Genomic DNA, 27,657 nt, shown 5'->3' on the forward strand with positions numbered 1-27,657 from the left:
TGAAGCCATGTCGACGCCGGCTACCTCTGTCGACATGAAAAACAGTCAATCGCCCTCGCCGTCTGCCCCATCGACGCAATCCAATGCCAACTCGAGGCGTCCGCCGCGTAAGAGCACTCTAACGCAGCAGCAGAAGAACCAAAAGCGACAGCGCGCCACCCAGGACCAGCTGACGACGTTGGAAATGGAATTCAACAAAAACCCTACCCCGACTGCAAATGTCCGGGAGAGAATCGCGGAGGAGATCAACATGACCGAAAGGTCTGTTCAGATCTGGTTCCAGAACCGGTATGTACCAATTGACATGAAACTTGACTGGTATTGTTGCTCATACCCTACAGTCGTGCCAAGATCAAGCTTCTCGCGAAGAAGAGTCTAGAGACTGGTGAAGATATTGACTCTATCCCCGAATCAATGCGAGCATACCTGGCCATGCAGGCCATGGAATCTGGTAAAGGTCTCGGTGGTCCTTACATGGGACGCACCGGTCTGTTACCCTATGGATCGATGATGTTGGGCGGTGAGCAGGGTGGACAGGGCAAAGTCCGTAAGTTGCGCCGTCGATTCTTGTGGTTTTCCTTCCGATGACTTACTATTCTAGTCATTCACCACCTAACCTGCCGATCCTTGAGCATTGGAAAATGGACGCGTGTTGGACAAAACACCATGGATCTTATCATCTTCTATTCCCCTGAGAAGTGTACCATGACTTACTACATCAACAACGATCAGGCAGGATACAAAATTGAATACAACTTCAACGCCATCAAGAACATCTACTTGGAGAATCCCGAGGGCGATGCCACCAAGTTGGGCGGAATCGTCATCGAGTTGAACCGACCACCGAACTTCTTCATGGATTCGTCACCAAACTCGAACGGCTTCTTTCAATGCGGCGACTTTACTGAAGATCAGCAAGCTACTCACTGTTTGGTTCATCACCTGGGTGGTAATCCAAAGGTGCTTAGCGGCCAGCTTGCCAAACTCGCCTCTCTAGAGTCTTTCACGAATCGCCACAACCAGAACCCATTCGACTTAAACCACGCCTTGTCAGTTTCGGCCCCGGTGTCTCCTACGAACCGGCCTTCGTCGCAGCCTAGCTTCGGCCAGCCTCATGTTGGTATGTACCAGGAATCCCAATGGGGCATCAGCCCAATGCAGCCTGGTATGCGTGGTCCGGGTCACAAGAGACAGCGTAGTCGTTCGGTACCCACAGCTGTCGACTTCTCCATGTTCCAGAACCCGATGCCCTCGTTCTATATCCAGCACCCCGGCGACAACCAAGGTCAGCCGCATAGTCCCAATATATATGCGCCCGTTCCGCAACAGCCTAATGGTCTTCACAACGTTGGTCCGAATTTGCGCATCGATACGCAGGCTTCGTACGGCATGGATATGAGGCAATATCCTCTATCTGCTACCACAGCTCCGTCAGAGTATTCAAGCCCGAATTATTTCTCACAGGCCCCAGAGAATACGCCATTGCCCGCTTCGAGCTTTAACACTCCATACAGTGGCGCCTTCCTCTCCCCATTGCCTCAGATTCCGCAGTCTGTATCTCCGTTGTCGTATACTAGTCATGGTGACCCGGCTATTGTTGAGCAGTCGCCCCCGCTGTCTATGTTACAACGGCCAGCTTCAGCTGATTTGTATGGCATGGGTGAGTCTGCCATTTCGGATGACGGACACAGTCTGAATGAGATGTATTCCAAACACACTATAAACATGCCGATGCACCCTCACTCGCCTGGCTTCGTGGAATCCGGCCAGGGTGATCTGGATATGAGCCAACTGGTTCAGTTTGACACAGTCGATCCATCCAGCCTATCTCCTGAGAACATGGGGCATCCCCAATGATATTGATTTTTGTTGGGCCGGGCAACCTTAATCGGGTTGTAGCTTGTTTGTTTATAAGATTCCCGCTGTGCGCTGGGGTCACTCTCCTTGTGGCGTTGTGGAACTTTATACCTCTTGTTGTTTTGGTCACTTCACGTTCGCATCTCTCAAACCTTCTTCCGATTAGCTCTTCGGCATACGAGATTTGATTCGATTCTTGTCCCATTTCATCAATTTCCATCGGCCGCGAAGTTCAACATGACGATACCTTACTTCGGTGGTACTCGGTTGTGCGTGTCTGGTACAGCAATTCTACGTTCTGTTATACCATCTTGCTTGTTTTTCTTTTCCGACTCTGGAGGTCACACTAACCTCTATACTCCTCATGGCCTCTGCCGTTTGGACTAATATTGCGAATTCCGGATCTAATCCATCTTTTCACCATCTGCTTTTACAATATCGCCACTTATTTCTTTTCACATTTACGAAACAAGCGATATCTTTTTTCGGCTGCAGGGTGAACAAAACAAGATGAATATGGAAGAAGCCCAGGAGGCTTAGGTTTGCGGATAATAATTTTTAAACTGTCTGCCGGAGATCAGCACTCAGAGCTGGTCTGCTGGAATTTGTTATTGTTGGTATGGTGCCAATTCTGAGAATAATGATGATTGATACCTCGGGAATACAAGGTTGAGGTTAAAGATAGTCCAGGCTGGCAGTATAGGAGATACCAACAGCGCGATGCCTGCGGCGAAAGCCCTGGGCGCTGTTTTGTCTCGATTACATTCGGTCAGTGGATTACTTGACTAGCCCTTAGTAACTCGATGAAGATGAAGATACTCTTTTGCTGTCCTTTCCTTGTCACGACTTTATGGCGAGGGTTATAATACATCGGAATATAGAATTAAAAGTACGCGAATTGATATCCATTGTTAAATTGTGAATATGCAGTTGAGTTTCTGACGATGGCTTGATCTATGCAAGATGAAGACATCTACTGATTGTCCATGTGAAAATGTCTGACGTGATTCAACCACTGTAGTCTGCATCCCGGAAGTTATGATAACTACCTACAGAGTAGGTTTGTTCTACCTACTACGGCTGGTCGTCTTGAGAAATTCATCAGTTGCATTACGTAGATCATTAGGAATCCCGATAGATACCTAGTACCTAGGTAACTTGGGAGAGGATGAGATGTTCGGATCAATGGTCTTCAAATAGCTCCAGATGAGCAGTTGCCTACGTATGTACATATCTAGGTATACTAAAGAGAGTTTTACTGCTTACTAGGTACGTTTGATGCGAGTTCACGGCGTATTAATTGACATCAAAAGGGACTTTCGAAGTTGATATGCGAGGTCCGTTGTGCTTATAAAATTAGGAATAAATGGATCTTGAAGTGATGGGTGTATGGAACGGACGTGAGACTCAATGTTCTACACTTGGAATATCTATATCCATCTCTGCCTACCTCTACCTAGTTAGGCAATCGCAGCCTCTGTTGTTCGTGTCTATGTGGTTTGGCTACTATTGATGTACTGGTGTCAACAATATTTGGCTTCTTGATATGCTGATGTTGTCACATGAGGCTTTACAGGGCCTGAAGCTAGATATCAGCTACACAACTCAGCCCTAATTCTAGGATACCTAGGTAGATAAATCGTTATATCTATACCTGATCGGACACCAGGGCTAAGCTAACGAGATCTACTATGAGCGGTCAATAAGGGCAGCACATTACGACAGATGTTGTACCTATAGCAATATTTAGCCGCATAAGTTGCCTCCGAAAAGTTTCCCGTAAAGGCCTCTGCCATTTTGTTAGAACACCTATATTCCACGGCTACTCTTTTAGTCAAAACGTGTAGCATCAATAGGGTGACAGCCTTGGAAGCCTTCGCCCCCGTTTCCGCCGAGCCGACCCCGCGGCAGCTGAAAGATCTCAACGACGGCGCGTGTTAGATCGGATTTTATACATCTACTAATGGCCCTTTAGCGCAAGACGGCTGCGATGTAGGTAAGCAACGCGGGTTCCAGGCGCAGTTAGACTATTGTGCTACTGTCTGGACTTTATGGACTTTGTGGGATACACCGCCAGTTGCTTTTTTTTTTTTTTTTGTTATTATTTTTGGGAACGTGACTGAGAGGTTCGGGTTAAAGGTGATGTTTGATATATCCATTACTTTATACCTTTACTCACATCTACCAGGTAGGTATTTAGGAAACACTTGCCAAGTTTTATGGTTTCGAAATACCAACTGTTTCTGTTGCAGTGTCTGATATTTAGTCTCTTCTTGTAGCCACTGGAAGACGTGGGTGTCCCACCGCAGCTTTAGGACCCTTACTTACCCCCTGAAGAAGGTGGCACGAGATCCGCTAGCCAGCAGAGGTTTGGAGAGTCTTCTTTTTCAGCTTTGCCCTCAGCCTGCGTTGCTATAATAGCTGGTATTGAACCAACACACATATACCCCTTGCCCCGGGAACCACAAGGACAATCGGTTGCCTGTATTAGTGGATGCAGATGGACACTACTGTTACTCGGGCGAGAATAGCGGGTTTGCTGTGCCGTTACGTTATCAGCTTATAGGTATGTTGTCGATAGAAGTTGACATTTCGACAGCGGCAATGCTACATGTAGGATTATATAAACTTAGATGTTAGATGTTAGTGCTTACTTCGTATAATCGTGTCGAAAGGGGATAGCGAGACGGCCTATCAGAGGATGAGTGTCTAGACTTTATTGAGACTCGTTCGAGTATGTATGCCACTATTACTACCTAGGACTTCCTAAGTGGTAGTGTAGTGCTTCCTATTAATATATTTCTGGGGGTTATTTTCTTTAAAAATAGTTGTAATACTTCCAAGGTTTATATCGTTGGCGATTAACAACCCCAGATGAAGGCTACTTATTGTGCTTACTAAGGCTATGTGCACATTTGATCCCCTAGGTTAGGTATAACACGAACAAAGATTGAGATCAGGACAGCACATCATCTTACTCCAATAATTACCTACGAACTACCTCCTTCAGGGGTTAGTTGTGATAGGCAACTTCTATCCTCACTAAGGGGTGGCTTAGCATGTTGCGCGCCTTTTGCGCACAGCGTCAGCATTAGCATACATACATTAGCTGGAGGTATGGATGCACATAAGTGCAAGCTGGTGAGTCGGTGCCTCTTGTGTAGTGTAGTAGTGGTCTGATGATGGTGTGTTCTAGTTTATGGGGTATCTGTCATTCAACTAAAGGTGCTATACCACCAACTTTGAGATTTGCTCAATTGGCAAAAAATATTGAGGTTTTCAAATAGGAAATACCATATAGGCAAACTTCTATCGTGAGGATTCCGTTAGTTCCGAATTCGTCGTCATATTACAAATGGCATAGTACTCCAGGCTATCAATGTACATAACTGAATATGTATAATACATTCATGTGTACTCAGCTTGGCACCATCGTCGGGGGTGGCGCAGGGCTGTGACGTATTTTATCTGACATGGATGTTTCAACGTGTCTTCTGTACAGCACTGTATTGTACGTGATTCAGGCCATGTAACCTTTTGGCAAGCATTGCATTGGATTACATACCTCCAGGGCTTCTGATGTTTCGGTTTGATATTTTGATGTTGAAGTGTAGATCTCTGCTGTGATATCAATGATAGTGCTTACCTCCTATTATACTAGGTTAGTAATGCCTACAGAATATATCCCCGTAGTGATCGAGTAATTGTTGGTACCTGTCAAAGTCGCATGGACTCAATTGTCCAGGTACTTCCCGGGATGTCAACTGACAAGCCTGAGTTTAAATGCCAATAGCGCGGGGCATTCGATCTTGACTCCGCTATTTACACTTCTACATGGGTGAAATAAGCTTTAATTGTAGGGGAGTTGGTGGGAGTTGGTCTGTGAGTAAGTAACTAAATAGGAGCCGAAAAAGTTGACTTTGCCGCTTCCATGGCTGTCTTGATAGCCCGACTTTTTCCTAAACCCCAACTTGCATTCTTCATCAACTTTAATTGTTATCTACCCAGGTAGATATGGTAGATATACCAAACATCCATGCCTTTTTATAAGAGAATAGAGGTCCTCATTGGGCAGATATGGACTTGTGTATTGTACATTACCTAGGTACTACCCTAACCTAGGTACATGTATGTATATACTACCTAGTACTACCACCTACCTAGGGAAGTACCGAACGAAGGATGTGGCTTCGTTAGACTTTTTACGGCTATGCTCTCGGCGCTTCAATCAATCGCCAAAAACTGCAAGAACGGTCCGAGGTGTATAGGTCATTTTCATGGATGACACATCCTCTTGGCTTTGTTTTCCTTGTTTTGCCCTACCTACTGTACCTCGAGGTACTACACACCTAATACATACAGGGCTAGGTAACCATCTAAGAGGCACATCTGCACCTATAAACCCCCATCTACCTTTCCACTATTTCCAGCGTCTTTGCCGCTAGGTTGAGTTACAGTGATGAAGAAGCACTTGTATTTGAACGAATTGATCTGCTTATCTGGCGACTTTCCTATCAGTATTTAATGCTACATGTCTCTGTCTCTGTCTCTGTCTCTCTGTCTCTCTGTCTATACTTGTCCCTTTCCCCCTCCCTACTGAATCTCTGTATATACTCTGGTACGTAGTACTACCAGACTCGTACCGCCTTTCACCTACGATAACGACGACGAAGGCAAGAGACCCAAATACTAACCAATCCACCGATCCACCAACCTGGCTACCTACCTACCTAGGTACCTAGCATCTAAATTTTATTCACCTCCTCGAGATTTTATAGATATTCTGCCTATTCCGGAGACTTTACTTGCGACTAACAAAGCTGGGATTAATATAATACCACCCAATCACAACGGGCCGATGAGTCCACGATACGAGGGGCTAAAAAGCATTAGCTGGGTTTTCTTACCGAGGCGGAACCCCCGCCGATCAACGTCACCTGAATTGCTTCTAGTAGGTCTGGGCATTCCTGCAGCAACCCTCGAATTGCATGATATACCCGCTCGGGATCCCCACCAGGGACCATGTCGAGTCACAATGACGACGAATCCGAACGTGCCGAAACCTCGCGCCAGCATTCATTCCCATTGAACGCCAATTCCTCACATTCAGGCGCCGGTGCCGAAGAGCAACGAGATCCGAGTAGTAGCTGGAGTCCTAGGCGAACAAACACTGCGAACTCTGCGTATCGCGTACGCTTTTCAAACGATGTTGCACTCGACGAAGTGCCCCTACGAACAAATACCTTTGTCCCCACGAACTCAGACGTACAAATGGACCCCGATGACCCCACCCAAACTCGCGCCTCACCATCGACTCCGGCCGGTAACCGAGGCGAAAGGCGTCATGTAGAGTACGCACTTGACGATACGCCAACGGAGAGGAAAAGGTCGCAGAGTTTAGTTGAACCTGGCAAGAGAAGTCAAGAGACGGACGACTCGGGCCGTGATACTTCGTTTCGGCTGAACAACTACTATGCATGGATCAGGCGACAACAACAGCGAGCCCGAGGGCCACGAGCGAATTTTGAAGAGCTCTTCAATCGATACTACCAGAAATGGATTATTGAAGGGCTCCTGCGTCAGAAGCCTCTCCCACCGAGTCGCGATGGCCGACATATACCTATCAGCGCAGGTGGCGTTCGCAAGGAGCAGTTGGTCGATGAGCGCAGTGGTAAACCCTATATTTCCAACTTCATACGCTCTAGTCGCTATACCAAATGGTCCTTCGTGCCCAAGCAGCTTTATTTCCAGTTCAGCAAACTTGCCAACTTTTATTTCCTGATAATTGCTGTACTCCAATTAATACCGGGTCTGAGCACCACGGGCTCCTTCACCACCCTCATACCACTACTTATTTTCGTTTCGATCAGTATGGCGAAAGAGGGTTATGACGATTATAGAAGGTATATCCTCGATAAAACGGAGAATCTGGCTCCGGCGTATGTGCTCGATCCGGACGAAGCTGTCGAGAAAACACCTCGTAAAAAGTCAGTACTAGGGATGGCTAAGAAGCGCCGTAGTAGAGGGCAGGATGAAGAAGTAGGAATGACGGAGTTACAAAGTATCAGGGGACGCCACGACGGATCTTCATGGTCTGCAATTCAATGGCAGGACCTCAGGGTGGGTGATATCATTCGATTACGAAGAGACGACAGTCTCCCAGCAGATATCGTGATTCTGCATGCAACTGGACACAATGGAGTCGCCTATATCGAAACGATGGCGCTTGATGGCGAGACAAACCTGAAGAGCAAACAAGCCTGTTCTTTGTTAGCAGATCAATGCGACACGATTGAGAAGATAAGAAATTGCAATGCAAAGATCGTCTCCGAAGACCCCAATGCCGATCTTTATAGCTTTGAGGGCCGTGCGACTCTGGATGGAGAAACTCGACCTTTGACCTTGAACGATGTTGTATACCGAGGTTCAACTCTACGAAATACCGATGAACTAATTGGATTGGTTATCAATACGGGCGAAGAATGCAAAATACGTATGAATGCCAACAAGGGTGTTGGTGCCAAAGCGCCCAAGATGCAGGGCTTACTCAATCGCATCGTCATACTCCTTGTTTTTGTCGTTCTCACTCTCACAGTGGGATGTATGGGTGGGTATTATCTTTGGAGGAGATCTTACGAAAGACATGCCCCCTATCTTCAGGGCGCTCAGGTGCCATTTGCACATATCTGGTTTGGGTTCATCATTGCCTTCAATACTTTAATTCCTCTGTCTCTATATGTAAGTCTCGAAATCATCAAATTAGGACAGTTCTTCCTACTGGGTGACGTGGAGATGTATGATCCCGAGACCGACACACCGATGGTTGTGAACACCACTACTATCCTGGAGAACCTGGGTCAAGTCAATTATATCTTCTCTGATAAAACTGGTACCTTGACAGAAAACAAGATGCGCTTCCGGAAACTCAGCGTTGCAGGCACGGCATGGCTGCATGACATGGACTTACAACAAGATGAGCAAAAGAAAGCACAGATGTTGAAGGGAAAAGGTCTAGGCGGGCAGGTTGATGGTGAATCTGGTGTGGCTACTATTCCCGACAGAGACGAACGTATTGAGACCCCTTTGATTAGCCAACACCCTTCGAGCTTTGCTGGGAGGTCAGGGGCTCGATCCGAACACCCTCTGTCCATACCAAAGACGGAAGCCATGCTGCATTATATTCACCAGAACCCGAACACTACCTTTTCAAAGAAGGCTCGACAATTTTTAATCTGCGTGGCTATTTGCCATACCTGCTTACCGGAGATCAAAGATGACGGCGAAATTGCTTTCCAAGCAGCCTCGCCAGATGAACTCGCGTTGGTGCAAGCTGCGCGAGACTTAGGTTACCTTCTGATCGACCGCTCAACCCAGTGTATTAAAATTCAATTTCGTGACCAGGATGGAGAAGTTATTACAGAGACATATGATGTGTTGGATGTGATCGAGTTCAGCAGCAAGCGGAAGCGAATGTCGATTGTCATACGTATGCCCGATAACAGCATTTGCGTGTTCTGCAAAGGTGCTGATAATGTCATGATACCCCGTCTAAGAAATGCACAACTCGCCAAACAGAAAGCATCTGCTGTGGAGCGGCGAGCCAGCAAGCGAAAGAGTGTGGAAGTTGAGAGAGCCATGAGTCGCTTAAGTGGCACTTATAGCCCTAGAAATAGCATAAGCAGACACGCGAGCATATTCCGAAGAACCAGTTGGCGTAGATCTACGGAGGCTAATCGTCGTTCCGTTATTTCTGACGACCTTGACACTTGGTTAACGAGGCGCGAAACTCTCGATTTGGATGATGTTGCAAGGTACGATATGGATTTGAATGCACCCCGCCGATCCCTAGCTCTATCGCCAGTGTTGGTTGCCGGATCCGATCAAATCTACGATGGGATTGTAGACGAGTCTCTCGCTGCTGACGACGGCGCCATTTTTGAGAGATGCTTTCAACATGTCGGCGAGTTCGCCTCTGAAGGTTTGAGAACCCTCCTTTTCGCCTATCGATATATGAATGACGGTGAGTATGAGGAGTGGAGGAAAGTCTACCGAGACGCGACTACAAGTCTGGTGGACAGGCAACAGCGCATTGAGGATGCTGCCGAGCTCATCGAACAGAACTTTGACTTGGCTGGCGCCTCTGCCATCGAGGACAAGCTTCAACAAGGCGTTCCTGAAACGATTGAGAAGCTTCGTAGGGCGAACATCAAAGTATGGATGCTTACTGGAGATAAACGTGAAACTGCCATCAATATTGCGCACTCGGCGAAGCTGGCCAAGCCCTTCTCCGAAATGTACATCCTTGATGCCTCAGAAGATGATCTGCATGAGAAGATAACTTCGACTCTGATAGATGTTGGTCGAGGCCTGGTGGCTCATTCCGTCCTCGTCGTCGACGGCCATACCTTAGGCATGATCGAAAAGGACGAGTCCTTGAAGATAATGTTTTACGATCTCGCTGTGCGTATAGACTCTGTCATCTGCTGTCGAGCTTCTCCGTCCCAAAAAGCTAGCTTGGTGAAGGCAATTCGCGAAACAGTGCCGTCATCGCTGACTCTAGCTATCGGTGACGGATCCAACGATATTGCTATGATCCAAGCATCCCATGTTGGCATCGGTATATCTGGCCGCGAGGGACTCCAAGCTGCCCGTGTCGCCGACTATTCCATCGCTCAATTTCGATTTCTCCAAAGGCTCCTCCTTGTCCATGGTCGCTGGATGTATCTGCGCACCGCAAAGTATATACTTTCCACATTCTGGAAGGAGATAGTATTTTACCTAATCCAAGGTCAGTACCAACACTGGAATGGCTACACGGGTACATCGATCTTCGAATCGTGGAGTTTGACGGTGTTTAATGCACTCTTCACTTCTCTACCGGTTATCCTGCTTGGCATATTCGAAAAGGATCTGAAAGCCGAGACTCTACTAGCCGTCCCCGAGCTCTACTCGTTTGGGCAGCGGAGTGAGGCATTCAACTTCAAGAAGTATATAGCCTGGATGTTCACGGGCGCCGTCGATACTGTTATTATCTATATGATGGTTTGGGGCTTCTTCAAAGATATTCTCTTCACCGAGAACAATTCGCTTTTCCCGCTCGGGCAACTAGCTTTTACAGTTGCCGTGGTTATTATTAATGTCAAGATCTTGTAAGTTTAACCGTGTTTGGACCTCCCAATCATGGTTTATTTGTCGATTTATCTAATATGTTTGTCAGGATCCTGCAGTGCCATCACAAGACAGTAATCACATTCGTTGGGTTTTTCCTTTCGGTTCTTGGCTGGTTTGTGTGGAATTTATTTATTAGCGCTGCCCATCCAATAAGCTTCGGACCTTATATTGTGCGCGGCTCTTTCGTACACGAATTTGGGAACAAGCTGGGCTGGTGGACAATAGCTGGAGCTACGACCGCGGCTGTGCTTGCGTTCGAACTGGGCCTCACGGCGTTGCAGCGAATCTACTTCCCCCGTGATGAACACTTGTGGCAAGAGATTGAGCGTGAGGGAGGCGTCTCAGAAGTTTTGAAAGAGCATGCGGCCGAAGAAGGGCGTGCTGTGTCTATTGACGCGGGCGCGGAACAACAGGTAGATGGTGGTGACGACTCGGAGCAATCACACCCTCTAACCCCTGTTATGAGCCAAGAATCATCGGGCGGGAACGGGCCAAACAATATTTTCATACCGCCCATATCGATGAAACGAAGTCGTCGACAAAAAGCCGGCGCTGGTGCACATGGGCCGGTGGTACCTAAGAGCAAACGGATACAGACGGTATGAATGAACGATACATATGTGATAGGGTGGCGATGAACCGGCGTTATGAGATTCGGATAAGGCTGAAATTAAGATCTTTCAGCACTAAAGCAGGTGTGCGGGAAGCGCAAGATGATGAATTGCAACAGCAAGGAAAGCGTGCTTTGGCTTGGGATTTTGGGATTTGTGATATTATAGGATACCCTAAAAGCAATATGGAGTATGGCTACGTGTATTGAATTTACGATATTGCTTTCCATCTCACCTTTTTATTTCCATCTCTTCATACTGTACGTGATTCACCTGTTGTGGGTGCGGAGACGTTTGGTAGCTAGGTCACAAATGATGATTGGCTTTACAGTGTGAAGGTGAGGCGAAGGTGAGGGAGTTCCATTTCCCTTGTGAATCAGAGCAGTACTGATTGAGCAGATTAGTTGCCTGAGGCACTCAAATCGGATATCGATATAAATACGTACCTTCGAATTTTGGTGCTGGTTCCCTTCCCTCTTCTTTCGCGGTACCATATTCCAACTTTTTTTATTTTTTTTAAAAAAGAAAAAGAAAACCACCTGGATATGGTAAACCTTTACAATAAACGAAGCAAAAATGTCGACAGCCTCTACAATGTCGACAACCTCCACAGTGTCGACGACCTCCATTTACGAAGCGATGGATCTCGACAAGTCGGAGATACGGCTAATCTACCTAGACTGGGACGGGAATAAACAAGCACCTCTATCTTGTGGCATGATCACAACTAATTTGATATTCTGCCCTCGATATGCAGTTCTATCTTACGCGACCGACAATGGAACAGCCACGGAGGAGATAAAAGTCAATGGCGAGACCGTCATGATCACGACAAACCTGTGCAATGCTCTGCAGCAACTTCGAGAGTCGGACATGTTTCGGGACCAGGAACCTCTCGCGTTATGGGTCGACGCGATCTGTATCGACCAGAACGATATCGAGGAGCGCAATGCACAGGTGCAGACCATCAAGCTGGTGTACGGGCGCGCCGACCGTTTCATCTCGTGGCTGGCACCTTGCGACACTGGTCTAGACCTGGTGCGCAAAATAGCCCTTGCGATAGAAGAGAAACAAGATCACCCGAACCAACCTTTGACGGATAATGACTTCGAATGGTGGACCGATTACCCGCAATACTTAGTGCTGGACTCGCACTTCCCATCATACAATACGGAATGGAACATGGTCGCGGAGCTCATGCAATTACCATACTGGACCACAACCAAGGCTGTACAGCATATGGCCTTGGCTTCCGCGGATACCCATCTCTTCTTTTGCGGCGATAATCACATCAGCTACCGCGAACTTGAGAGTTACGTCCGCTTCATCGAGCAGATTAGGGATGAAAAGCCGCAGAAACCCGACATCGTGCCGGAACTCTTGTGGGAGGCTATTACCAGCAATATGCCCCTCATACCACCAACCTTCCATCTCGTGGAGGAGCTGAAGACTTGCTGGGAAAGTGATACAGAGGGTGCCAACGCGATGGTGGTCAAAGTCGCGCAGCAGTGCTCCATTGAAGACCCCCGGGACGCCATATACGGACTCCTGAACATTTTACCACGTCTAGACATCAAACCGGACTACACTAAGCCCGTCGCAGACGTGTACACGGAGTGGTTCTCCAACTTGCTCCTCGAGACAGGCGGCCACGGCGGACTGCTCGCGTACGCGGGCATTGGATACGACAGCAGCGCCTCCACACATGAATACACACGCGACCTCCCCTCCTGGGTCCCGGATCTCACTAACCTTAAACACTTACGCAGCGAGAAGGTGTTGGAAATGACGCCAGACCACTATCGCTGGTACCAAGAGACCTACATTTCCCCGCTGCAGCTCGAGCTGAAGGATAAAGAGGACAAGGAAAACGAGGGGAAGGGTGACACGCTGCGCATCCGCGGCGTCATCCTCGACAAGATTACCCGCGTCGCGTTCCCCTGCGCGGGAGCCGCCGACGACGCGGCGCTGAGGAAGGGGCTCTGGCGCTTCGCGATGGACTTCCTGGCCGATCTGCGGACTAAGGAGGACGAGAACGCAAATGGCCAGAACAAGGTCAAGGCGTTTGGTGCTGAGAAAAAGCTCCCCCCGCTGCAAGCAGTATTGGAGGCGCTGTGCAGAGGGGAGGTCGATGGCCCCGAGGGCGTGAGAGAACGGTTCCCCGTGCAGCGCGGGCATCCAATCGCGGCGGAGTTCTACGATGTGCTGGTTGCCGAGTTCGCGAAGGAGAAGTTTCCGGAGGGGGATCTGAAGGGGATTAAAGAGGTTTTGGAGAGTAATCTTTATGGGGACGTGGAGGATAATGCTACTGGTGGGTCTGAAGCGGCGGCTACTACTCCTGCGAATACTCCCACTTCTGCTACCCCCGACGACCAAATCCCCCACCTCCGCAAAGAAACCTCCTGGCAGCGCAACCACACCCTCTTCCACACCGAGGGCGAACGCATCGGCGCCGGCCCGCCCCGCACTTTTCCCCGCGACGTGGTGTGTCTCCTTGACGGCCTCGATTGCGCGGTCGTGTTGCGCCCGCTGCACCTGCCTAGTTCTAGCTGGGCGTTGGTTGGGAAGTGCTATGTGGCGGGGTTGCCGTCGACGAAGGAGATCATGGAGAAGATTGCTAGGGGGGAGAAGAGGGTTGTGGTTTTTAATGTGCGGAAGTAGGGGGTGGGGAGTTTGGTTTGGGGTGATTGGGCTGCGTATGGTTGGGATGAGGGGAGTGAGAAGGGGGCGGGGATGGATTGGTGTTGAAATGATTCCCCTTTTATGCGGTGTTTTATGTGAGATCCATGGGTAGTGTTTATGAGGGTGGTGTAGCTAGATACCCAGGTTTAGGTAGTTCACGGAAATGTGATACACAGGAGAGTCTGAACCATTTTTCTGCAGATTCGATCAAGTTTTTGCCCATTCTAGATTCCCTACTAGCATGCTAAGGGGTGTGTGCCAGATGTATGAATATTGGGTTCTGCACTGAATCTTCACACCCTGGACTGCTAAAAGTCTACTAGGTATACTAAAGGCATGCCTAACCTACCTGGCTTGATCTCAGGATGCCAATCTAAAGTCCAGCCTCTTGTTCCCCACATCCTGGTGGTCAGCGAGGTAGACCAGCCTCTCTTCAGGGGTCATGGCATTCCATTTCCGCTCTCTGGTACGGTTGCGCCAGACGTAGTACAATTTTGCAAGCACGTAAAGCACCAGGTTCAGGCCCAAGATACCTAGTAAAATGCTATTCCCTCGCCGATATAGCGGAGCGTCGTCCGCGCGGTAGATGTTAGACGAGATGATCACCCCGGCCTGTAGAAACATGTTGTACAGCGCAGTACCGACAGTTCGGGAACGGACGGAGTTCGCGTTCCGGGAGATCCAGCCGACTTGTACGGGATGACCTAGAAATCTGTTAGTCGAAACCTGAAGAAATACTTGATTTATAGGTAGGATTACCAAGGGGAGCTGCCAGTAGCAACGAGATCATCGCCCAGGTCAGCCATTTCGATGCCTTCGTTGTGTCCACCACCCGTAAATAGACTAGAAATGGCAGACACCAGAATTGGAAAATCGATGCGCTGGCTGCCAGTTGATGCGTGTACTCCGCGAGCAAGCTAAGCGCCATCATGTTGAAGACTGGGGCGTGGTTTAGTTTCATTTGCCTGGAAGAATGAGTATTGGAAAACATACTCTTCAAAACCAAGTACGGGATTGACAAGAGGTTGGTCTGGAAAGTGTCGAAGCCCAGGCCTCGCAGGGAAAGGGTGAGATACTGCTGTGGCGAGAAGGTGGGGATGTTGAAGGTGAGCCCGATGGCGTAGAGTGGCCTTGAGCCGTGTTAGCTGCATTGCTGTCCCGCTAAAGGGGCTGGAGGAGCGAGTTACCAGAGATCGACATCTGTCAAACTTCTCCAGAGTAATTTTGGGGTGATGGGCTGTCTGTTGTGCATTGTGCTCTTGCTTGGATCGTCTCTGATGATTCTGTTGACTATGATTATTTCCTCACTGTGATGATTAGTACGTTCGTATCCCTGCGAGAAAAAAGAATTACCTAGGGGGCATTGTGTACCGCTCTGTGAACCATCCATGCTTTCCTCGACACCGGCCTGCTGTTTGGGTTGGCCCTGCTGGCATCATGACATACGATATAAGGCCAATAATACCAGTGATGATCCCCTTATTGAGGCATCAGTTTCGATTAAGTATCAGATCTAGATGCCACTCAACTCACCTCAATCAAGAACAGCCACCGCCAGCCAGGGTGACCATCCACACCTCGCATATGGAGCAATCCAAAGCCAGCGATTGCAGAAACCACATCGGCCATGAACATTCCCGACCAGAAGAAGCTCAGGCGGATGGTAAGTTCATGGTGTTTGTAGAAGTATGAAAGATACAGCACACACTAATTTCAAGGAGCATTTAGCTGGCGCACGCAGACTCAGGATAGGGGTTACGCACCTCGGGGATAAAGCCCCCTTGCAGCAAAGCTAGGAGTGCGCGACAGACGAGAAAGGATGGACGTCCTTGAAGCGAAAACTGGGATGCAGAGACGATAGAGAATAACACGATCTGGGATGGGATCCATCGATCGGGTCCCAGCCACTTCGCGAGTAGCTGCGCTGGGAACTCGCCGGCGAGGAAGCAGAGAGCGTAGATCGTGTTGCCCAGGTTGTAGTCTATCGCTCACTTAGCTTGAACGATTGCATTCTGCTCGGAGCGAGTTTTAATAACGTACCGTTTGTAGTCATACCCATATCCTCGATGAAGTTGTCAGAAAGAGCTTGGGAAAGGTTCGCGCGATCTAACTCCATCGCTGTGAACATTATTGCTACCCAGGTCATGATCCGCCAGTCGATCTTCCGGATCACTTTGCTTTCTTCGCCCCATGTCCATCTCGCTTTTGGGTCGAATCTGTGAATGTTTTCCCTAGAGTAAGTACGTTAGAATACACCTGACGATTTGTGTAGGTAGATATGTATGTTACCAATCATCGCGAGGTTTATACTGAGGAGCTACGTCGGGATTATCGTAAACGCTAGGCTGTTTGTCGCGAGTGTTAGTCAGGCATATTCTTCACTCTCCGTCTTTGCGGTTTATCATACTTGAGTCGCGATCGCATCTGGGTCATAGTCCTTCGACTTCTGGAACCAGAACTTCTTACGAGCTTCAGGCTTCCCCAACGGAGGAACTGCATCACTGATTCTTTCCTCGTCCGGTCCAAACTCTGCATCATCGGTAAGGGCGGATTTCTCGAATACTAGCGAAGGGACGACGGTTGCCATGATAGTTTCAGCGGTAGTTCAAGATATCTACTTACGTACATAGCATATGTATGTAGCGCAAATATTTCTCGAGATACCTACCCCAGAAATCGCCAGTTACCTTGATGCAATAATACATCGCTTCTGCATATTAATAATGCGGGGTAAGACCCGGCAGAGAGGTTGATGACATTCATCCGGATTCTGTGCCTTTTGCCGCACGTGGCTATCACTCAAGGTGACATTCGTTTCTACTGCATGCTTACTTCAATTTCAGGAGCCTGAGTGTAGTACGAAGCGAGAGATTTCATATACATGTCACCTGGAGATGAACCATATCATCCTATTCCTGAAATTCTCAGTATCCGAGTATCGAATGCTCAAACTGCGCCCCTGTGCGAACTACAGCCATGAAATTGCCGTTCTATGCTTTAGTTATCGCAATAATCCATAACTCCCTCCTCGCATGTGGGACAACTTTTGGACCGGTCGACCAGAAGCCGCTCGCCCCCCTGAATGGCGGCGGCACGGGCCAGAATCAGTCGAGGCCGAATATTGTCTTTATTCTCACGGATGACCAGGACCTTCATATGAACTCACTTGATTATATGCCATTTGTGAAAAAGCATCTGATCGATCGTGGTACTTTTTTCAAGCGACACTTCGCCACAACGGCTCTATGTTGCCCCTCTAGAGTTACACTATGGACGGGCAAGTTGGTGCATAATACTAATGTGACCAACGTCGTTGCCCCATATGGTATGAAACCCAACATCACATCTCGAGTTGTGCTTATTGAAGTTTAGGCGGTTACTCCAAGTTTGTCAGTCAGGGGCTAAATGACGATTATCTTCCGATCTGGTTGCAGGAATCGGATTACAATACTTTCTACACCGGAAAATTTCTGAATGGTCATTCGACTGATTCGTATGATAAACCACATGCTAGGGGTTGGAATGGCTCGGTAAGCTACGGTGCTGGAAAGAGAAGAAAAGGGAATAAATATGGGCTGACAACATGAAGGACTTTCTACTGGACCCATTTACTTACTGGTATATGAATAGCACCTATCAACGATATCACGACACACCAGTGAGTTACGAAGGCCAGCATAGTGTCGATGTACTGGCAAAGAAGGCGCTGGGACTATTAGATGAAGCATATGAAGCTGGGAAACCGTTCTTCCTCGGTCTTGCACCTGTCGCGCCACATGCCAATTTGTATTCGCCCGCTTTCCGGCACGGTAATCACAGCGAGCTCGAAGATATCGAGTTCTCGCCACCAGTCCCAGCAGACAGACATTCAACCCTCTTTGAAGGAGCAAAAGTCCCGAGAACGGCCAATTTCAATCCAGATAAGCCGTCTAGCACCAGTTGGATCCGGAAGCTGCCGAAACAGAACCAGGAGACCGTCGATTACAATGACCACTTCTATCGGCAACGACTTCGAGCTCTCCAGGGCGTGGATGAGATTGTGGATTCCGTAGTTCGCCGCTTGGAAGCCCTGGATATCTTGGACAATACGTATATCATTTACACCACGGATAATGGGTATCATATCGGCCAGCACCGGATGGCGCCGGCCAAGCAGTGTAGCTTTGAGGAAGACATCAACATCCCCATGATCATCAGAGGACCGGGAGTTCCCGAGGGGTCAACCAGCGAAATCATCACTACTCACGCCGACTTTGCACCTACATTACTAGAGATAGCCGGCGCTCCCCCGCGGGAAGACTTCGACGGCCTCGCAATCCCACTAACGGCATACGGCCTCAAAGAAGCCAGCGAAACACGCCACGAGCACGTAACAGTAGAGCACTGGGGCTTCGCCTCGAACGAAGGCCAGGTCTTCGACTGGTACCCGCGCCTGCACACGAACAACACGTACAAGGCGCTCCGCGTCATCAGCAACACGCACAACCTTCACTACCAGGTCTGGTGCAGCAACGAGCACGAGCTGCACGACCTGGCCACGGACCCGGGGCAGATGGTCAACCTCCTGCACCCCGACGAGCAGCAAGCCCCGGCGACGATAGCGGGAGCGCCGCTCGAGAAAGTAGTCGCTAGGCTGGACGCGCTGCTCTTCGTGCTGAAGTCGTGCAAGGCGGCGACGTGCGTTGATCCGTGGAAGGCCCTGCACCCAAAGGGGAATGTCGCGAGTTTGGCGGACGCGCTTTCGCCGCGGTTTGACGGGTTCTATGAGGAGAAGGAGAGGAAGATGAGGATTCAGTTCGAGAGGTGCGAGATGGGGTTCTTGCTTGATGCTGAGGGGCCGCAGTTTAAGGAGGAGGAGGTGGCGTTTAGGTTTGATCCGAAGTGGCATGAGTGGACTTAGTGAGAGACTGTGCTCTTATGATTACCTATCTATGAAAGTGAGGTTCCTAGGGAATCATGACTAGTTGGGATTTGGAAAGAGAACATGTCACGCTCAGGGTGGTCACGTGAGACGGATTACATAACGCTACTCAAGCAAGAAAAGTTTGGTGACTAACTAAGCATTGTGTGTGATAAAAGAAAAAGAAAATGCGGCGAAAAGGAGAAGTTAGGATGTGTAAGTGATTCAAGAATCTTCAATTCTGTCCATAGTCATCCTGATTGCACCTACATACCCAGGTTGTCATAGTGATGGGTAGACGGCAAACGGCAACCGGATAAGTGGAGAAGCGGCACTCGACGGTGACCCGTTCATTCCATCAGATGTCGGAATATTTTGGTTGTGGTCATGCTGTGGCGTACAGCTATGTATGCAGCCATGCAGCCATGGTAGGTATCGTGATGGATAGATGGATAGATGGATCCATTGGTGGAGCGTTAACGCAAGTCCGTCAGTCATTAGTGAGCTGGGCATGAAGATATTGTCACTTAGCCCTACCTACCTAGGTACCTAACGTATGTATTATACATAGAGCTTTGAAGCTGAGAAAAGCGCTTCCTCTACCTAAGTAGTAATTGACTTTTCGATTTGGAACGTCGTGGGAGTCTTTGTTCCTGGCCCACACCACACCGGCTCGTATCATGCAAAGGAGAATAGACCCGCTCCGCGAGTGAATGCGGCCCAGTTTAAGTGTCTACCTAGGTACCTTACCTAGTACCTAACTAGGTAGACGATGCGAAAAACTTCCAATTATCATAGCTGCATACCTAGGTAGGCTGGTGGGCAGCCCTGTATACCTCCCAGGCTACATTCTTAATGCGTGTTAAAGCAAAGCTACAGGGTTATTAGTAAAACTTTACTAAGGAGGGACGAGTTAAATGTAAAGTTTTACTTAATAAAATCGTGTTTTGTGGAGCCGTGCCTATGAGTGAAAATTTCAAGCTCGGGCCCGTTTCTTGCAACAATTGATAAGATAAGCCTATGAGTGAAAATTTCAAGCTCGGGCCCGTTTCTTGCAACAATTGATAAGATAAGGAGCTGAGCCTCCACAGCCTTAAATCAGCCACTTTCCATTCAATTCCATCCATTCAGTTCCATTCTTAATAATCAAAGCTGACTAATCCAATCCATCTTTTCTAATTCTTCCATTCCAACTTCTTCTTTTCAACTTTTTTCCATTTGATCCATTTGATCCATCTTATTAATCATCTTCAACACCACCACCTAAATCAAATATTTCAAGAAATATTTGAAATAATTGATTTACATGGTGGTGTTGAAGGTGGTGTGGAAGGTGGTTTGCTGGATTTGGGGGCTGAAAAGCGATGCACCCAATCAATCAATCAACAGCTTGAAAAGTTGGCTCCAAACGTTTCACTTTTTACTAGCGGCTCAATAGGTCCAGATTTGAGCCAATAGGATGGCTTCAATTTCAATAGGCTTACTAGCGCTTAGTTTGCCTAACTGTTTGCCTTGGATGGTTGGGGTACGTACTGATGGAGCGTGCTCTAGACCGGTCTATATAAGGGCTCTCAACCCCCAAGCTGTTGTAATCCTTTTCTTCCTCCTTTCAACCACTTTTTAGGTTTCAAGAGCTTTTCAAGAGCCACACAGCCTCAACCCAGTTGATCCATTCAATTAATGGCTGATGCACCCATTCCCAGGCGGGTCGGCCGGCCCCGGAATGCTGCGCTGTCGCCGGTGCTGCCGTGACCTGCTCCAGGAGAGCTTTCAGAGCTTCTGGGAGGGTTTATCCCCAACGCTAACATGTGCCATCAGCCGTAAATAACCCCTGGGGCGGTCCCATCGCCGCAAGCGGTTCCCAAATACAGCCGGCCTCCGACAACCGGCTTTCCGAACCTCCCTCCTATACCCATAAATCCCCCCAATCCGACAATTTCTCCCCATCCGGCCAAGCCGATTCCAGCCCTAACACCAGTGAGTCCCGGCGCATGGGTTGATCTAGGCTTAGTAGATGGGGCCACTTGATATTCTCAACAATATCACGTGGCCTAGAGGTAAGTATAATTTACTCTTCATGTGTGAGTACGGTCAGTCCATTACGCCGGCATTCCGACCGTCACGTGAGTACCACGTAATCCCTTCCAAAGGAACACGTCGTGACTCGCGTGAGTATTATGTAATCGGTTTCTGGGAAAGGAACCTACCGTCACGTGATTGTTATGTAACTATTGCCTTACGTGAAAGAAAGTGCCCACTCAACCTGGCCAATGGCTGGCCTTCAATTGGGTTAAACATTCGGGTGATTGAAACCTGTTTTCCTTCTTTTCGAGCGGAGCGAGCAGCACTCCGCAGGAGCCGCCGGAGGCATCATTAAATGTTTACTGTTTAAATAAGATAAAAACCAAAAAAAATTATTAAAGTAAAATAGAATTTAAAATCAAAATTGTTGCGGAGCGACGATTTTCCAGATATCAAATTAGTAAAGTTTTACTAATTTAAATTGCTTGCAATTTGCCGGGTATTTTATACAGGTTTTTCGTTGTCATTCGTCGACTGTTGACCGTGTATTACATGAGACGAACCAACCAACCTCCCGTCTCTGTCGTTTAGAAGTCTAGAATTCTAAGGCGTTTGTTGTACAAGCGACTGGGATAACGTAGTCAAATGGAGTCAAAAGCCATGCATCAAAGCCATGGGATGAATGACTCCCTTTATTATTGACTGGTCTGTTTATTGGTTTATGACGTCTTATATCCTTCAATATATCAGCCTCATTCGTCGGCAATTATCCATGTCACAGCTACCTACATTCAGCTACATACACTACAGACCTAGAAACAGACCTGGGAAGGTAACCTAGCCCCTACGTACGTGGAAGCTTTTGGGATCGGCACTGCATTAGCGCCCGCGGCCCTGAACTTGCGGTCTACCTACACACCTTGATTCGAGAGCCCATTTGGCCCATGTAGTCCATTTACAGGCCCTTGCAGGGCTCCGGAATCATCACACGAATGTTGACGTGTATAAGTCACACACCTAGGTGGCTATCTAAGAGGTTGGCAATACAGAGCCGAACTTCCGATTTCCACTTGCTACCTTATTGACATACATGCATACCTAAAGGAACTACGTCGGTAGGTAAGGTATATATTCGCACCATTCTCTTCGATATCTTGTCTTGGTTGTCGATCGTTGTTGATCTTTTAAAGCACACACACTGCTCAATCGTCAATCCATCAATCGTCCAAGACAAAACATCATCGCCAAGACAATTCATCATCTTCCCAATTTATTCCATAGCCAAAGGATAATATTCACAATGGCTCGAGGCAGTCTTCCACCCTTTTTCCTCATCAGCAACCTGCTGGTCTGGGCGTCGGCGGTGATTGTGATGGGTATTCTCTCATACTTCATCTCCGTCACCGATGGCCATTATATCAGCAACCACATCATCTACGAAGAAGTCATTGTAAGTCATATTATTATGTTTATGTACACATCTTCGCTTGAGACCTTTCAATATGCTAATCAATATCAATAGTCTGTTCTCACCGTCGCATTCTTCCTCATCTCATTCATCCTTGGTACTCACCCGAGCTACGTCCTGTTGTTCAACGTGCTCTTCTCCTACCTCTGGCTCGTCGCCGTTGTTTTCACCGCAGAAGACTGGAGCTACGAAAGTGTCGGCGCACTAGCCCACACCGTCGAAGCTTTCAGCTTCATTGCCTTGTACGTGCATCCCTTAGTACTGACACCAACTTGATCATTCTCATATACTAACTTCTCCTTAGCTTCTTCCTGTTCTTCAACATCATATATGACTGGAACTTTGGATACCGAGGCCGCACCACTTCGGCTGTGTAAGGAGTTGTACTTAGTTATATACCCTGGAATGAGAGTTATGAACAAGATTAGAAGAGAAAAGACAACGAAGATCATGAGGAATGAAATAAGTTTAAGATCGGGATAAGGAAAGCAAAAGAAAAAGGAATTAATTATGAGATATATGGTCATTAATGATAAAATACCCCTTTGCAACATCTACACATGCAGTCAACAGTCTGATTAAGAAGTATAATACTACTAGTATCACACAACCCCTGAAACGCCCTAACATACGGGATAGGGCATGTAAGATATGTCAGATCGACGAGTAAGACATAGTACACATGTTTACTGAAAACTCACTTTCATATCATCCTAGGAAGAAATCCTGCGCTTGAACTAAAACATTACGTCTATTTGCTATGTATGTACTATAAACAAAAGGTCTTCTATATATCCTTTGCATATCCAAAGTTTCGTGTAATACCAATCCGATCCGATATCAGCCGACTACTCTGATCGTAGCATCCACCGGGATAACCATACACGGAGACGGCTCCGGCGTAACACAGCGTATGCTTGGACGAAACCGGCTCTGGATCCTCGGCGTGCACGCCGCTTCGGCCGTCCAGCCCCCGTCGCACGGAACGAGGCGCTGCGGCTGGTGCGAGCGGCGCAGCTGCGGCCTCTCGACCAGGCACGGCGTTCTCCTCGCGCCCACGTGCTGCACGGGCGGGCACGGGTAGTGGAAGCTCTTCTTCTGGCCCCCGATCCGCCACTCGTACACGGACTGCATCTTGCTGATGCGCAGGAGCCCGCTCTCGTAGGCGCTGGGCCCGACGCGGCCTCTTCGCTTGCCGTCCCGGACTTTCCGGTCCATCTCCGCCGCGTGCTCGGCGGCCTGCTCGGCGTCGGCGGGGTGGTTGCCGGTGGGCTGCTTCGCGGCCTTGCGGTAGGCGTCGCCGGCCTCGATGTACTTCTTCATGGCCTCCAGGATGTGGCCTTTGTACAGGTAGCATCTGGCGAGGGGGGGAGACTCACATGCGTCGGAGTCGTGGGCCAGGACGATGGCGTCCTGCACCGCGATGACGATGTCGCGCAGCTCGAGCGGGGAGTGCTTCTTCTGCTCGTCGGCGAGCACAGCTTCGCAGCGCTGGAGGGTCGCGTTTATGCTGGCGTTGTTGTCGGCTTTTTCGGCTGCCGTGAGGCCAAAGGAGGGCATTCGGATACTAGGCGCGGCCATGGTTCGTTATGATGAATGAATGAATAAATGATAGATATTGTATGCCGAGATAGTTAACTTGAGAATGCCCCTCCTGGCCGGGCATAAATATTGTTACCATGGCCTTGTTCGAGATAGACCCCCCTTCCGCATTGTCCAGTTCGAATCAAACAGTCTTTCTTCACAACAAAGAACACATTATTAGAACCGACAAGGCACGAGCAACAATGCGCGATTGTTCCTTTGCTTTCATTCACACCAGAATAGTAGTCAGGTCTCTCTTTTCTTTCAATGAAGAAGATGATTCCACGATATCGGCATCCCCGGCTGAGACGACATGAAACGCCCAGGAATTGAGAAACATGTCGTGAATTTCGTCCAACGTTGGCTAATTCCCTTGGCTCGGTGTATACATACCTACTACGTAGGTAGGTAGGTAAAGACACTGGCTCTTATCGCGACGGCGCTACGATAAGTTCGCCGAGCATCTTGTTTGAGAGAATTTATCAGTCATTTGCCAGTAGAAAGAAAGCCATCGTCGAACTACCATGATCTGATAGTAATATATATCTCTGGTCAGATGAGCAGCCATATCCATGGCGCATACTTCGAGCAGTTGAGGGGAGCCGACGCCAAGCTCACGTACTTACCTGGGCAGTGACCATTGTCTATAGAGAGTGGCTAGTATATAAGATTTATTAGATCAGGTACGACGATTTCCGAGACCCTGATCCGACTGCCAAGATGCATGTCATACCTTCGTACACACAGTAGTTCGCACGTAAAAGTGTGTATGGTAAACCGGAGCGCGGCGCGTCTTATGGATCATACTACGTAGTATGTGAACGTCTGACAAGTCGCGACGGGATGGTCTTACTGCCCTGCCCTGCCCTGCCCCCCCTCTATCCCACCCCAACGGAGTAAGAAAGACAGTTGCATTATTCCCCCCGAATACATCCATCCTCCTATACCCGTGGGAACCCCGTACCCAAGATCTACCAATAGAATGGAATCTCCATACCAGTAACTCCGCGCTCCGACGGACTGGGTAAGGTTGTAGGGTAGAGCCGAATGTCAGATAACGACTTGTGCGACAGACGTACATGCCCAACTACTGGCAAGACACCACGTGCGGCTTTTATACGTCTAGACTGTATGTACACACGCCTTTCTTCCCACCAGACGGCAGCGCACATAATGGCGCTTAAGACAGGTAAGTACCCAGGTAGATATCTTACACCTACCTACCTACCTATCTATCTATCTATTCATCCTCAACAATCTCCGAGCCCTGCACTTCAAGACCTCAACATTTACTCAACCCTACAAAAGCGGTATATTTCTAGAATACTCCAAAAAAGCGCCCCTGGGTACCTACGTTTAAGAAGAAAACTTCGACTCCTTCTCAAATACCCGATGGGCGACCAAATGACCGTTACTGCGCTTGCAGACATCATCCGGACGCAGGCCGAGATCTTGGAGACCACGCTGCCCCGGAACGCTTACACGGATTACCATGGCGATAAAAGCCTCAGCATCGCGCGGTCGAAGCTCCTCGAGGCGTGCGATAAGCTGAACCATTTGGTTACGGGGCCGATAGAATGGTGAGCATTACCTATATAAAACCCCGTTTTCGTATTTTTATGAAGTTGCGAAACTAACTTATTCGCAGTACGTTAATTTATTAATTAATTCCACCTTCGCTTTATACTACCCAAGTATCTAGGTAGGTAGGGGAGTAACTAACCCCACCACAGACGTAATGGGCATCGCCCAAGGCCACCGGGTACACGCCGCGTTACAATACGCGTGCCACTTCCAGCTCGCGTCCTACATACCCGCAGACGGGACCCCCATCACCTACTCAGACTTAGCCCGCGCCGCCGGCGTCGACACCTCGCAGTGCACGCGCGTGCTGCAGCTGCTGATGACGTACCACATCTTCCGGGAGCCGGGGACCCGCATCGTCGCGCACAACCGCAACTCCCGCGTCCTGCTCGACGAGGACACGGGCGCCGCCGTCGAGTGGCTTACCCAGGAGTCGCTGCGGTCGAGCGCGTTTTTCACCGAGGCGAGGGCGATGAGTCGGCGGTGGTCGACGGGTGGTGGGGTAGCAGTAGCAGTAGCGGGAGGGGGCAAAGCAGCACGTCCCGCCGCAGCACTAGAGCCCTCCGTGAACGGCAACGCCGCCGCGCGCGTCAACCTAAACCAGACCGCAACAACGGCAGCGCTAACCCTCGCGCCCTACGCCGGCCTCGAGCAGCCTCCCTTCGGGTTTGCGGCGCAGCGGCGCTCGATGAGCGAGACCTCGATGAAGGCGGACCGGTACGCGCGCGCGATGGTGGGGATGGCGAAGCGGCGGCAGCTGAGCATCGAGCACCTCGTCTCCGGGTTCGACTGGGCCTCGCTGCCGGACGGGGCGACGGTGGTTGATGTGGGCGGGGGCAACGGGCACTGCTCGAAGGCGATTGTGGCGTGTAACCCAAGCCTGAACTTTGTGGTGCAGGATGTTAATGCGGAGTTGGCTTCTGAGTTTGATGATGATGGGGATGATGATACTGCGGTGTTGGAAGAGGGGGGTGGTGGCAGTGGTAGGGGTAGAGATAGAGGTAGAGGGAAAGGGAAGATGCAGTTCATGGAGTACGACTATTTCACGCCGCAGACCGCGGTGGGAGATGTGTATCTGCTGCGGCGCGTGCTGCACCACCAGGATGCTGTTCGTATCCTGCAAGCCCAGGTGTGCGCGTTGAAGAAGAACCCCAAGGCGAGGATCGTGGTTATGGATAATATTGCGATGCATAGCGGCACGCTGAGTACGCTTGAGGAACGCAAGACTCGGTAAGTATACCTACGTGCCTAGTCTACGATATACGAACCACTTTTCGTATGTTGATTTTACTAATTCTCATCTAGGACCTTGGATATCGCGATGATGGCGCTGTTCAATAGTGTCGAACGCGACCTACAGGATTGGAAAGACTTGTTCCACCAAGCAGATCCCATGCTGAAGCTCGTCAAACTCACGAAACCGCTCGGCAGTGCTTTAGCTATCATGGAACTTTGGTTGGAACAGACGTGATTATCAGTTTTGTATTTCTGGTTATTCGTTTCCTTATGAGCGGTATGGAGGCACCTTTGGAGTAACTGGCTTGTCCAGTCCTTGAAATTCGGGACTGGGGATCAAAAGGGGGTTATATCAAATAGGTATGGGTTGGGTGTGGCGTATTTGAAATTCCCGCAAAGACTCAGATTGGTCCTCGGACACCATTAATGATTATTGTAATGAAACCTACGAAATAGTTATAACATTGCGTAAGCAAACTTGTGATGCCAGTCCTGAGTTTTAGTTTAGGTATCTAGGTAGAGGTAAAGTCTTCATAGCGGTT

At 48.9% G+C, this 27,657-nt stretch overlaps 8 protein-coding genes across 8 annotated transcripts; 6 read left to right on the forward strand and 2 right to left on the reverse strand.

Annotated features, from left to right (window-relative positions):
- Positions 1-7: 7 nt before the first annotated feature.
- On the forward strand, positions 8-1,857 carry GGS25DRAFT_514152 (homeobox-domain-containing protein; the record flags this gene model as incomplete). Its single annotated transcript, XM_049262960.1, has 3 exons — positions 8-288; positions 342-547; positions 602-1,857. The coding sequence occupies 3 exons, from the start codon at positions 8-10 to the stop codon at positions 1,855-1,857; spliced, it is 1,743 nt and encodes a 580-aa protein (XP_049116228.1).
- A 5,022-nt stretch (positions 1,858-6,879) lies between these two features.
- GGS25DRAFT_521249 (phospholipid-translocating P-type ATPase) lies at positions 6,880-11,633 on the forward strand (the record flags this gene model as incomplete). Its single annotated transcript, XM_049264021.1, has 2 exons — positions 6,880-11,006; positions 11,075-11,633. The coding sequence occupies 2 exons, from the start codon at positions 6,880-6,882 to the stop codon at positions 11,631-11,633; spliced, it is 4,686 nt and encodes a 1,561-aa protein (XP_049116229.1).
- Positions 11,634-12,043: 410 nt separating this feature from the next.
- GGS25DRAFT_261131 (heterokaryon incompatibility protein-domain-containing protein) lies at positions 12,044-14,537 on the forward strand. Its single transcript, XM_049257291.1, has one exon. The coding sequence runs from the start codon at positions 12,216-12,218 to the stop codon at positions 14,298-14,300; it is 2,085 nt and encodes a 694-aa protein (XP_049116230.1). The 5' UTR covers positions 12,044-12,215; the 3' UTR covers positions 14,301-14,537.
- GGS25DRAFT_488875 (MFS general substrate transporter) lies at positions 14,523-17,037 on the reverse strand. Its single transcript, XM_049260855.1, has 10 exons — positions 16,729-17,037; positions 16,611-16,666; positions 16,362-16,552; positions 16,085-16,302; positions 15,855-16,028; positions 15,693-15,799; positions 15,509-15,628; positions 15,315-15,451; positions 15,081-15,260; positions 14,523-15,025 (listed from the first exon to the last, which is right to left on the reverse strand). The coding sequence occupies exons 1-10, from the start codon at positions 16,906-16,908 to the stop codon at positions 14,682-14,684; spliced, it is 1,707 nt and encodes a 568-aa protein (XP_049116231.1). The 5' UTR covers positions 16,909-17,037; the 3' UTR covers positions 14,523-14,681.
- A 97-nt stretch (positions 17,038-17,134) lies between these two features.
- GGS25DRAFT_488876 (arylsulfatase-like protein) lies at positions 17,135-19,709 on the forward strand. Its single transcript, XM_049260856.1, has 4 exons — positions 17,135-17,646; positions 17,694-17,851; positions 17,911-19,437; positions 19,500-19,709. The coding sequence occupies exons 1-3, from the start codon at positions 17,298-17,300 to the stop codon at positions 19,219-19,221; spliced, it is 1,818 nt and encodes a 605-aa protein (XP_049116232.1). The 5' UTR covers positions 17,135-17,297; the 3' UTR covers positions 19,222-19,437; positions 19,500-19,709.
- A 2,605-nt stretch (positions 19,710-22,314) lies between these two features.
- Positions 22,315-23,152, forward strand: GGS25DRAFT_261197 (uncharacterized protein). The gene is made up of 3 exons (XM_049257292.1): positions 22,315-22,693; positions 22,766-22,953; positions 23,016-23,152. The coding sequence occupies exons 1-3, from the start codon at positions 22,544-22,546 to the stop codon at positions 23,086-23,088; spliced, it is 411 nt and encodes a 136-aa protein (XP_049116233.1). The 5' UTR covers positions 22,315-22,543; the 3' UTR covers positions 23,089-23,152.
- A 328-nt stretch (positions 23,153-23,480) lies between these two features.
- On the reverse strand, positions 23,481-24,663 carry GGS25DRAFT_531292 (uncharacterized protein). The gene has a single exon (XM_049265480.1). The coding sequence runs from the start codon at positions 24,290-24,292 to the stop codon at positions 23,552-23,554; it is 741 nt and encodes a 246-aa protein (XP_049116234.1). The 5' UTR covers positions 24,293-24,663; the 3' UTR covers positions 23,481-23,551.
- An 809-nt stretch (positions 24,664-25,472) lies between these two features.
- GGS25DRAFT_261277 (S-adenosyl-L-methionine-dependent methyltransferase) lies at positions 25,473-27,643 on the forward strand. Its single transcript, XM_049257293.1, has 4 exons — positions 25,473-25,484; positions 25,604-25,872; positions 26,027-27,109; positions 27,185-27,643. The coding sequence occupies exons 2-4, from the start codon at positions 25,688-25,690 to the stop codon at positions 27,348-27,350; spliced, it is 1,434 nt and encodes a 477-aa protein (XP_049116235.1). The 5' UTR covers positions 25,473-25,484; positions 25,604-25,687; the 3' UTR covers positions 27,351-27,643.
- Positions 27,644-27,657: the final 14 nt, after the last annotated feature.

This window comes from Hypoxylon fragiforme (assembly GCF_022984875.1).
Source record: "Hypoxylon fragiforme strain CBS 206.31 chromosome Unknown GGS25scaffold_5, whole genome shotgun sequence".
In the NCBI taxonomy this organism is placed as follows: domain Eukaryota; kingdom Fungi; phylum Ascomycota; class Sordariomycetes; order Xylariales; family Hypoxylaceae; genus Hypoxylon; species Hypoxylon fragiforme.

Coding starts and splice junctions, on each gene's coding strand:
- GGS25DRAFT_261197 (XM_049257292.1), top strand. CDS start 22,544: ATGGCTCGAGGCAGTCTTCCACCCTTTTTCCTCATCAGCAACCTGCTG. Junction 22,694..22,765: donor TCATCTACGAAGAAGTCATT/GTAAGTCATATT, acceptor CAATATCAATAG/TCTGTTCTCACCGTCGCATT. Junction 22,954..23,015: donor GCTTTCAGCTTCATTGCCTT/GTACGTGCATCC, acceptor ACTTCTCCTTAG/CTTCTTCCTGTTCTTCAACA.
- GGS25DRAFT_488876 (XM_049260856.1), top strand. CDS start 17,298: ATGAAATTGCCGTTCTATGCTTTAGTTATCGCAATAATCCATAACTCC. Junction 17,647..17,693: donor CAACGTCGTTGCCCCATATG/GTATGAAACCCA, acceptor ATTGAAGTTTAG/GCGGTTACTCCAAGTTTGTC. Junction 17,852..17,910: donor CTAGGGGTTGGAATGGCTCG/GTAAGCTACGGT, acceptor GACAACATGAAG/GACTTTCTACTGGACCCATT.
- GGS25DRAFT_488875 (XM_049260855.1), bottom strand. CDS start 16,908: ATGGCAACCGTCGTCCCTTCGCTAGTATTCGAGAAATCCGCCCTTACC. Junction 15,452..15,508: donor TTGACAGATGTCGATCTCTG/GTAACTCGCTCC, acceptor ACACGGCTCAAG/GCCACTCTACGCCATCGGGC. Junction 15,261..15,314: donor CCCGTACTTGGTTTTGAAGA/GTATGTTTTCCA, acceptor ACCACGCCCCAG/TCTTCAACATGATGGCGCTT.
- GGS25DRAFT_531292 (XM_049265480.1), bottom strand. CDS start 24,292: ATGGCCGCGCCTAGTATCCGAATGCCCTCCTTTGGCCTCACGGCAGCC.
- GGS25DRAFT_261277 (XM_049257293.1), top strand. CDS start 25,688: ATGGGCGACCAAATGACCGTTACTGCGCTTGCAGACATCATCCGGACG. Junction 25,873..26,026: donor TTGGTTACGGGGCCGATAGA/ATGGTGAGCATT, acceptor TAACCCCACCAC/AGACGTAATGGGCATCGCCC. Junction 27,110..27,184: donor CTTGAGGAACGCAAGACTCG/GTAAGTATACCT, acceptor ATTCTCATCTAG/GACCTTGGATATCGCGATGA.
- GGS25DRAFT_261131 (XM_049257291.1), top strand. CDS start 12,216: ATGTCGACAGCCTCTACAATGTCGACAACCTCCACAGTGTCGACGACC.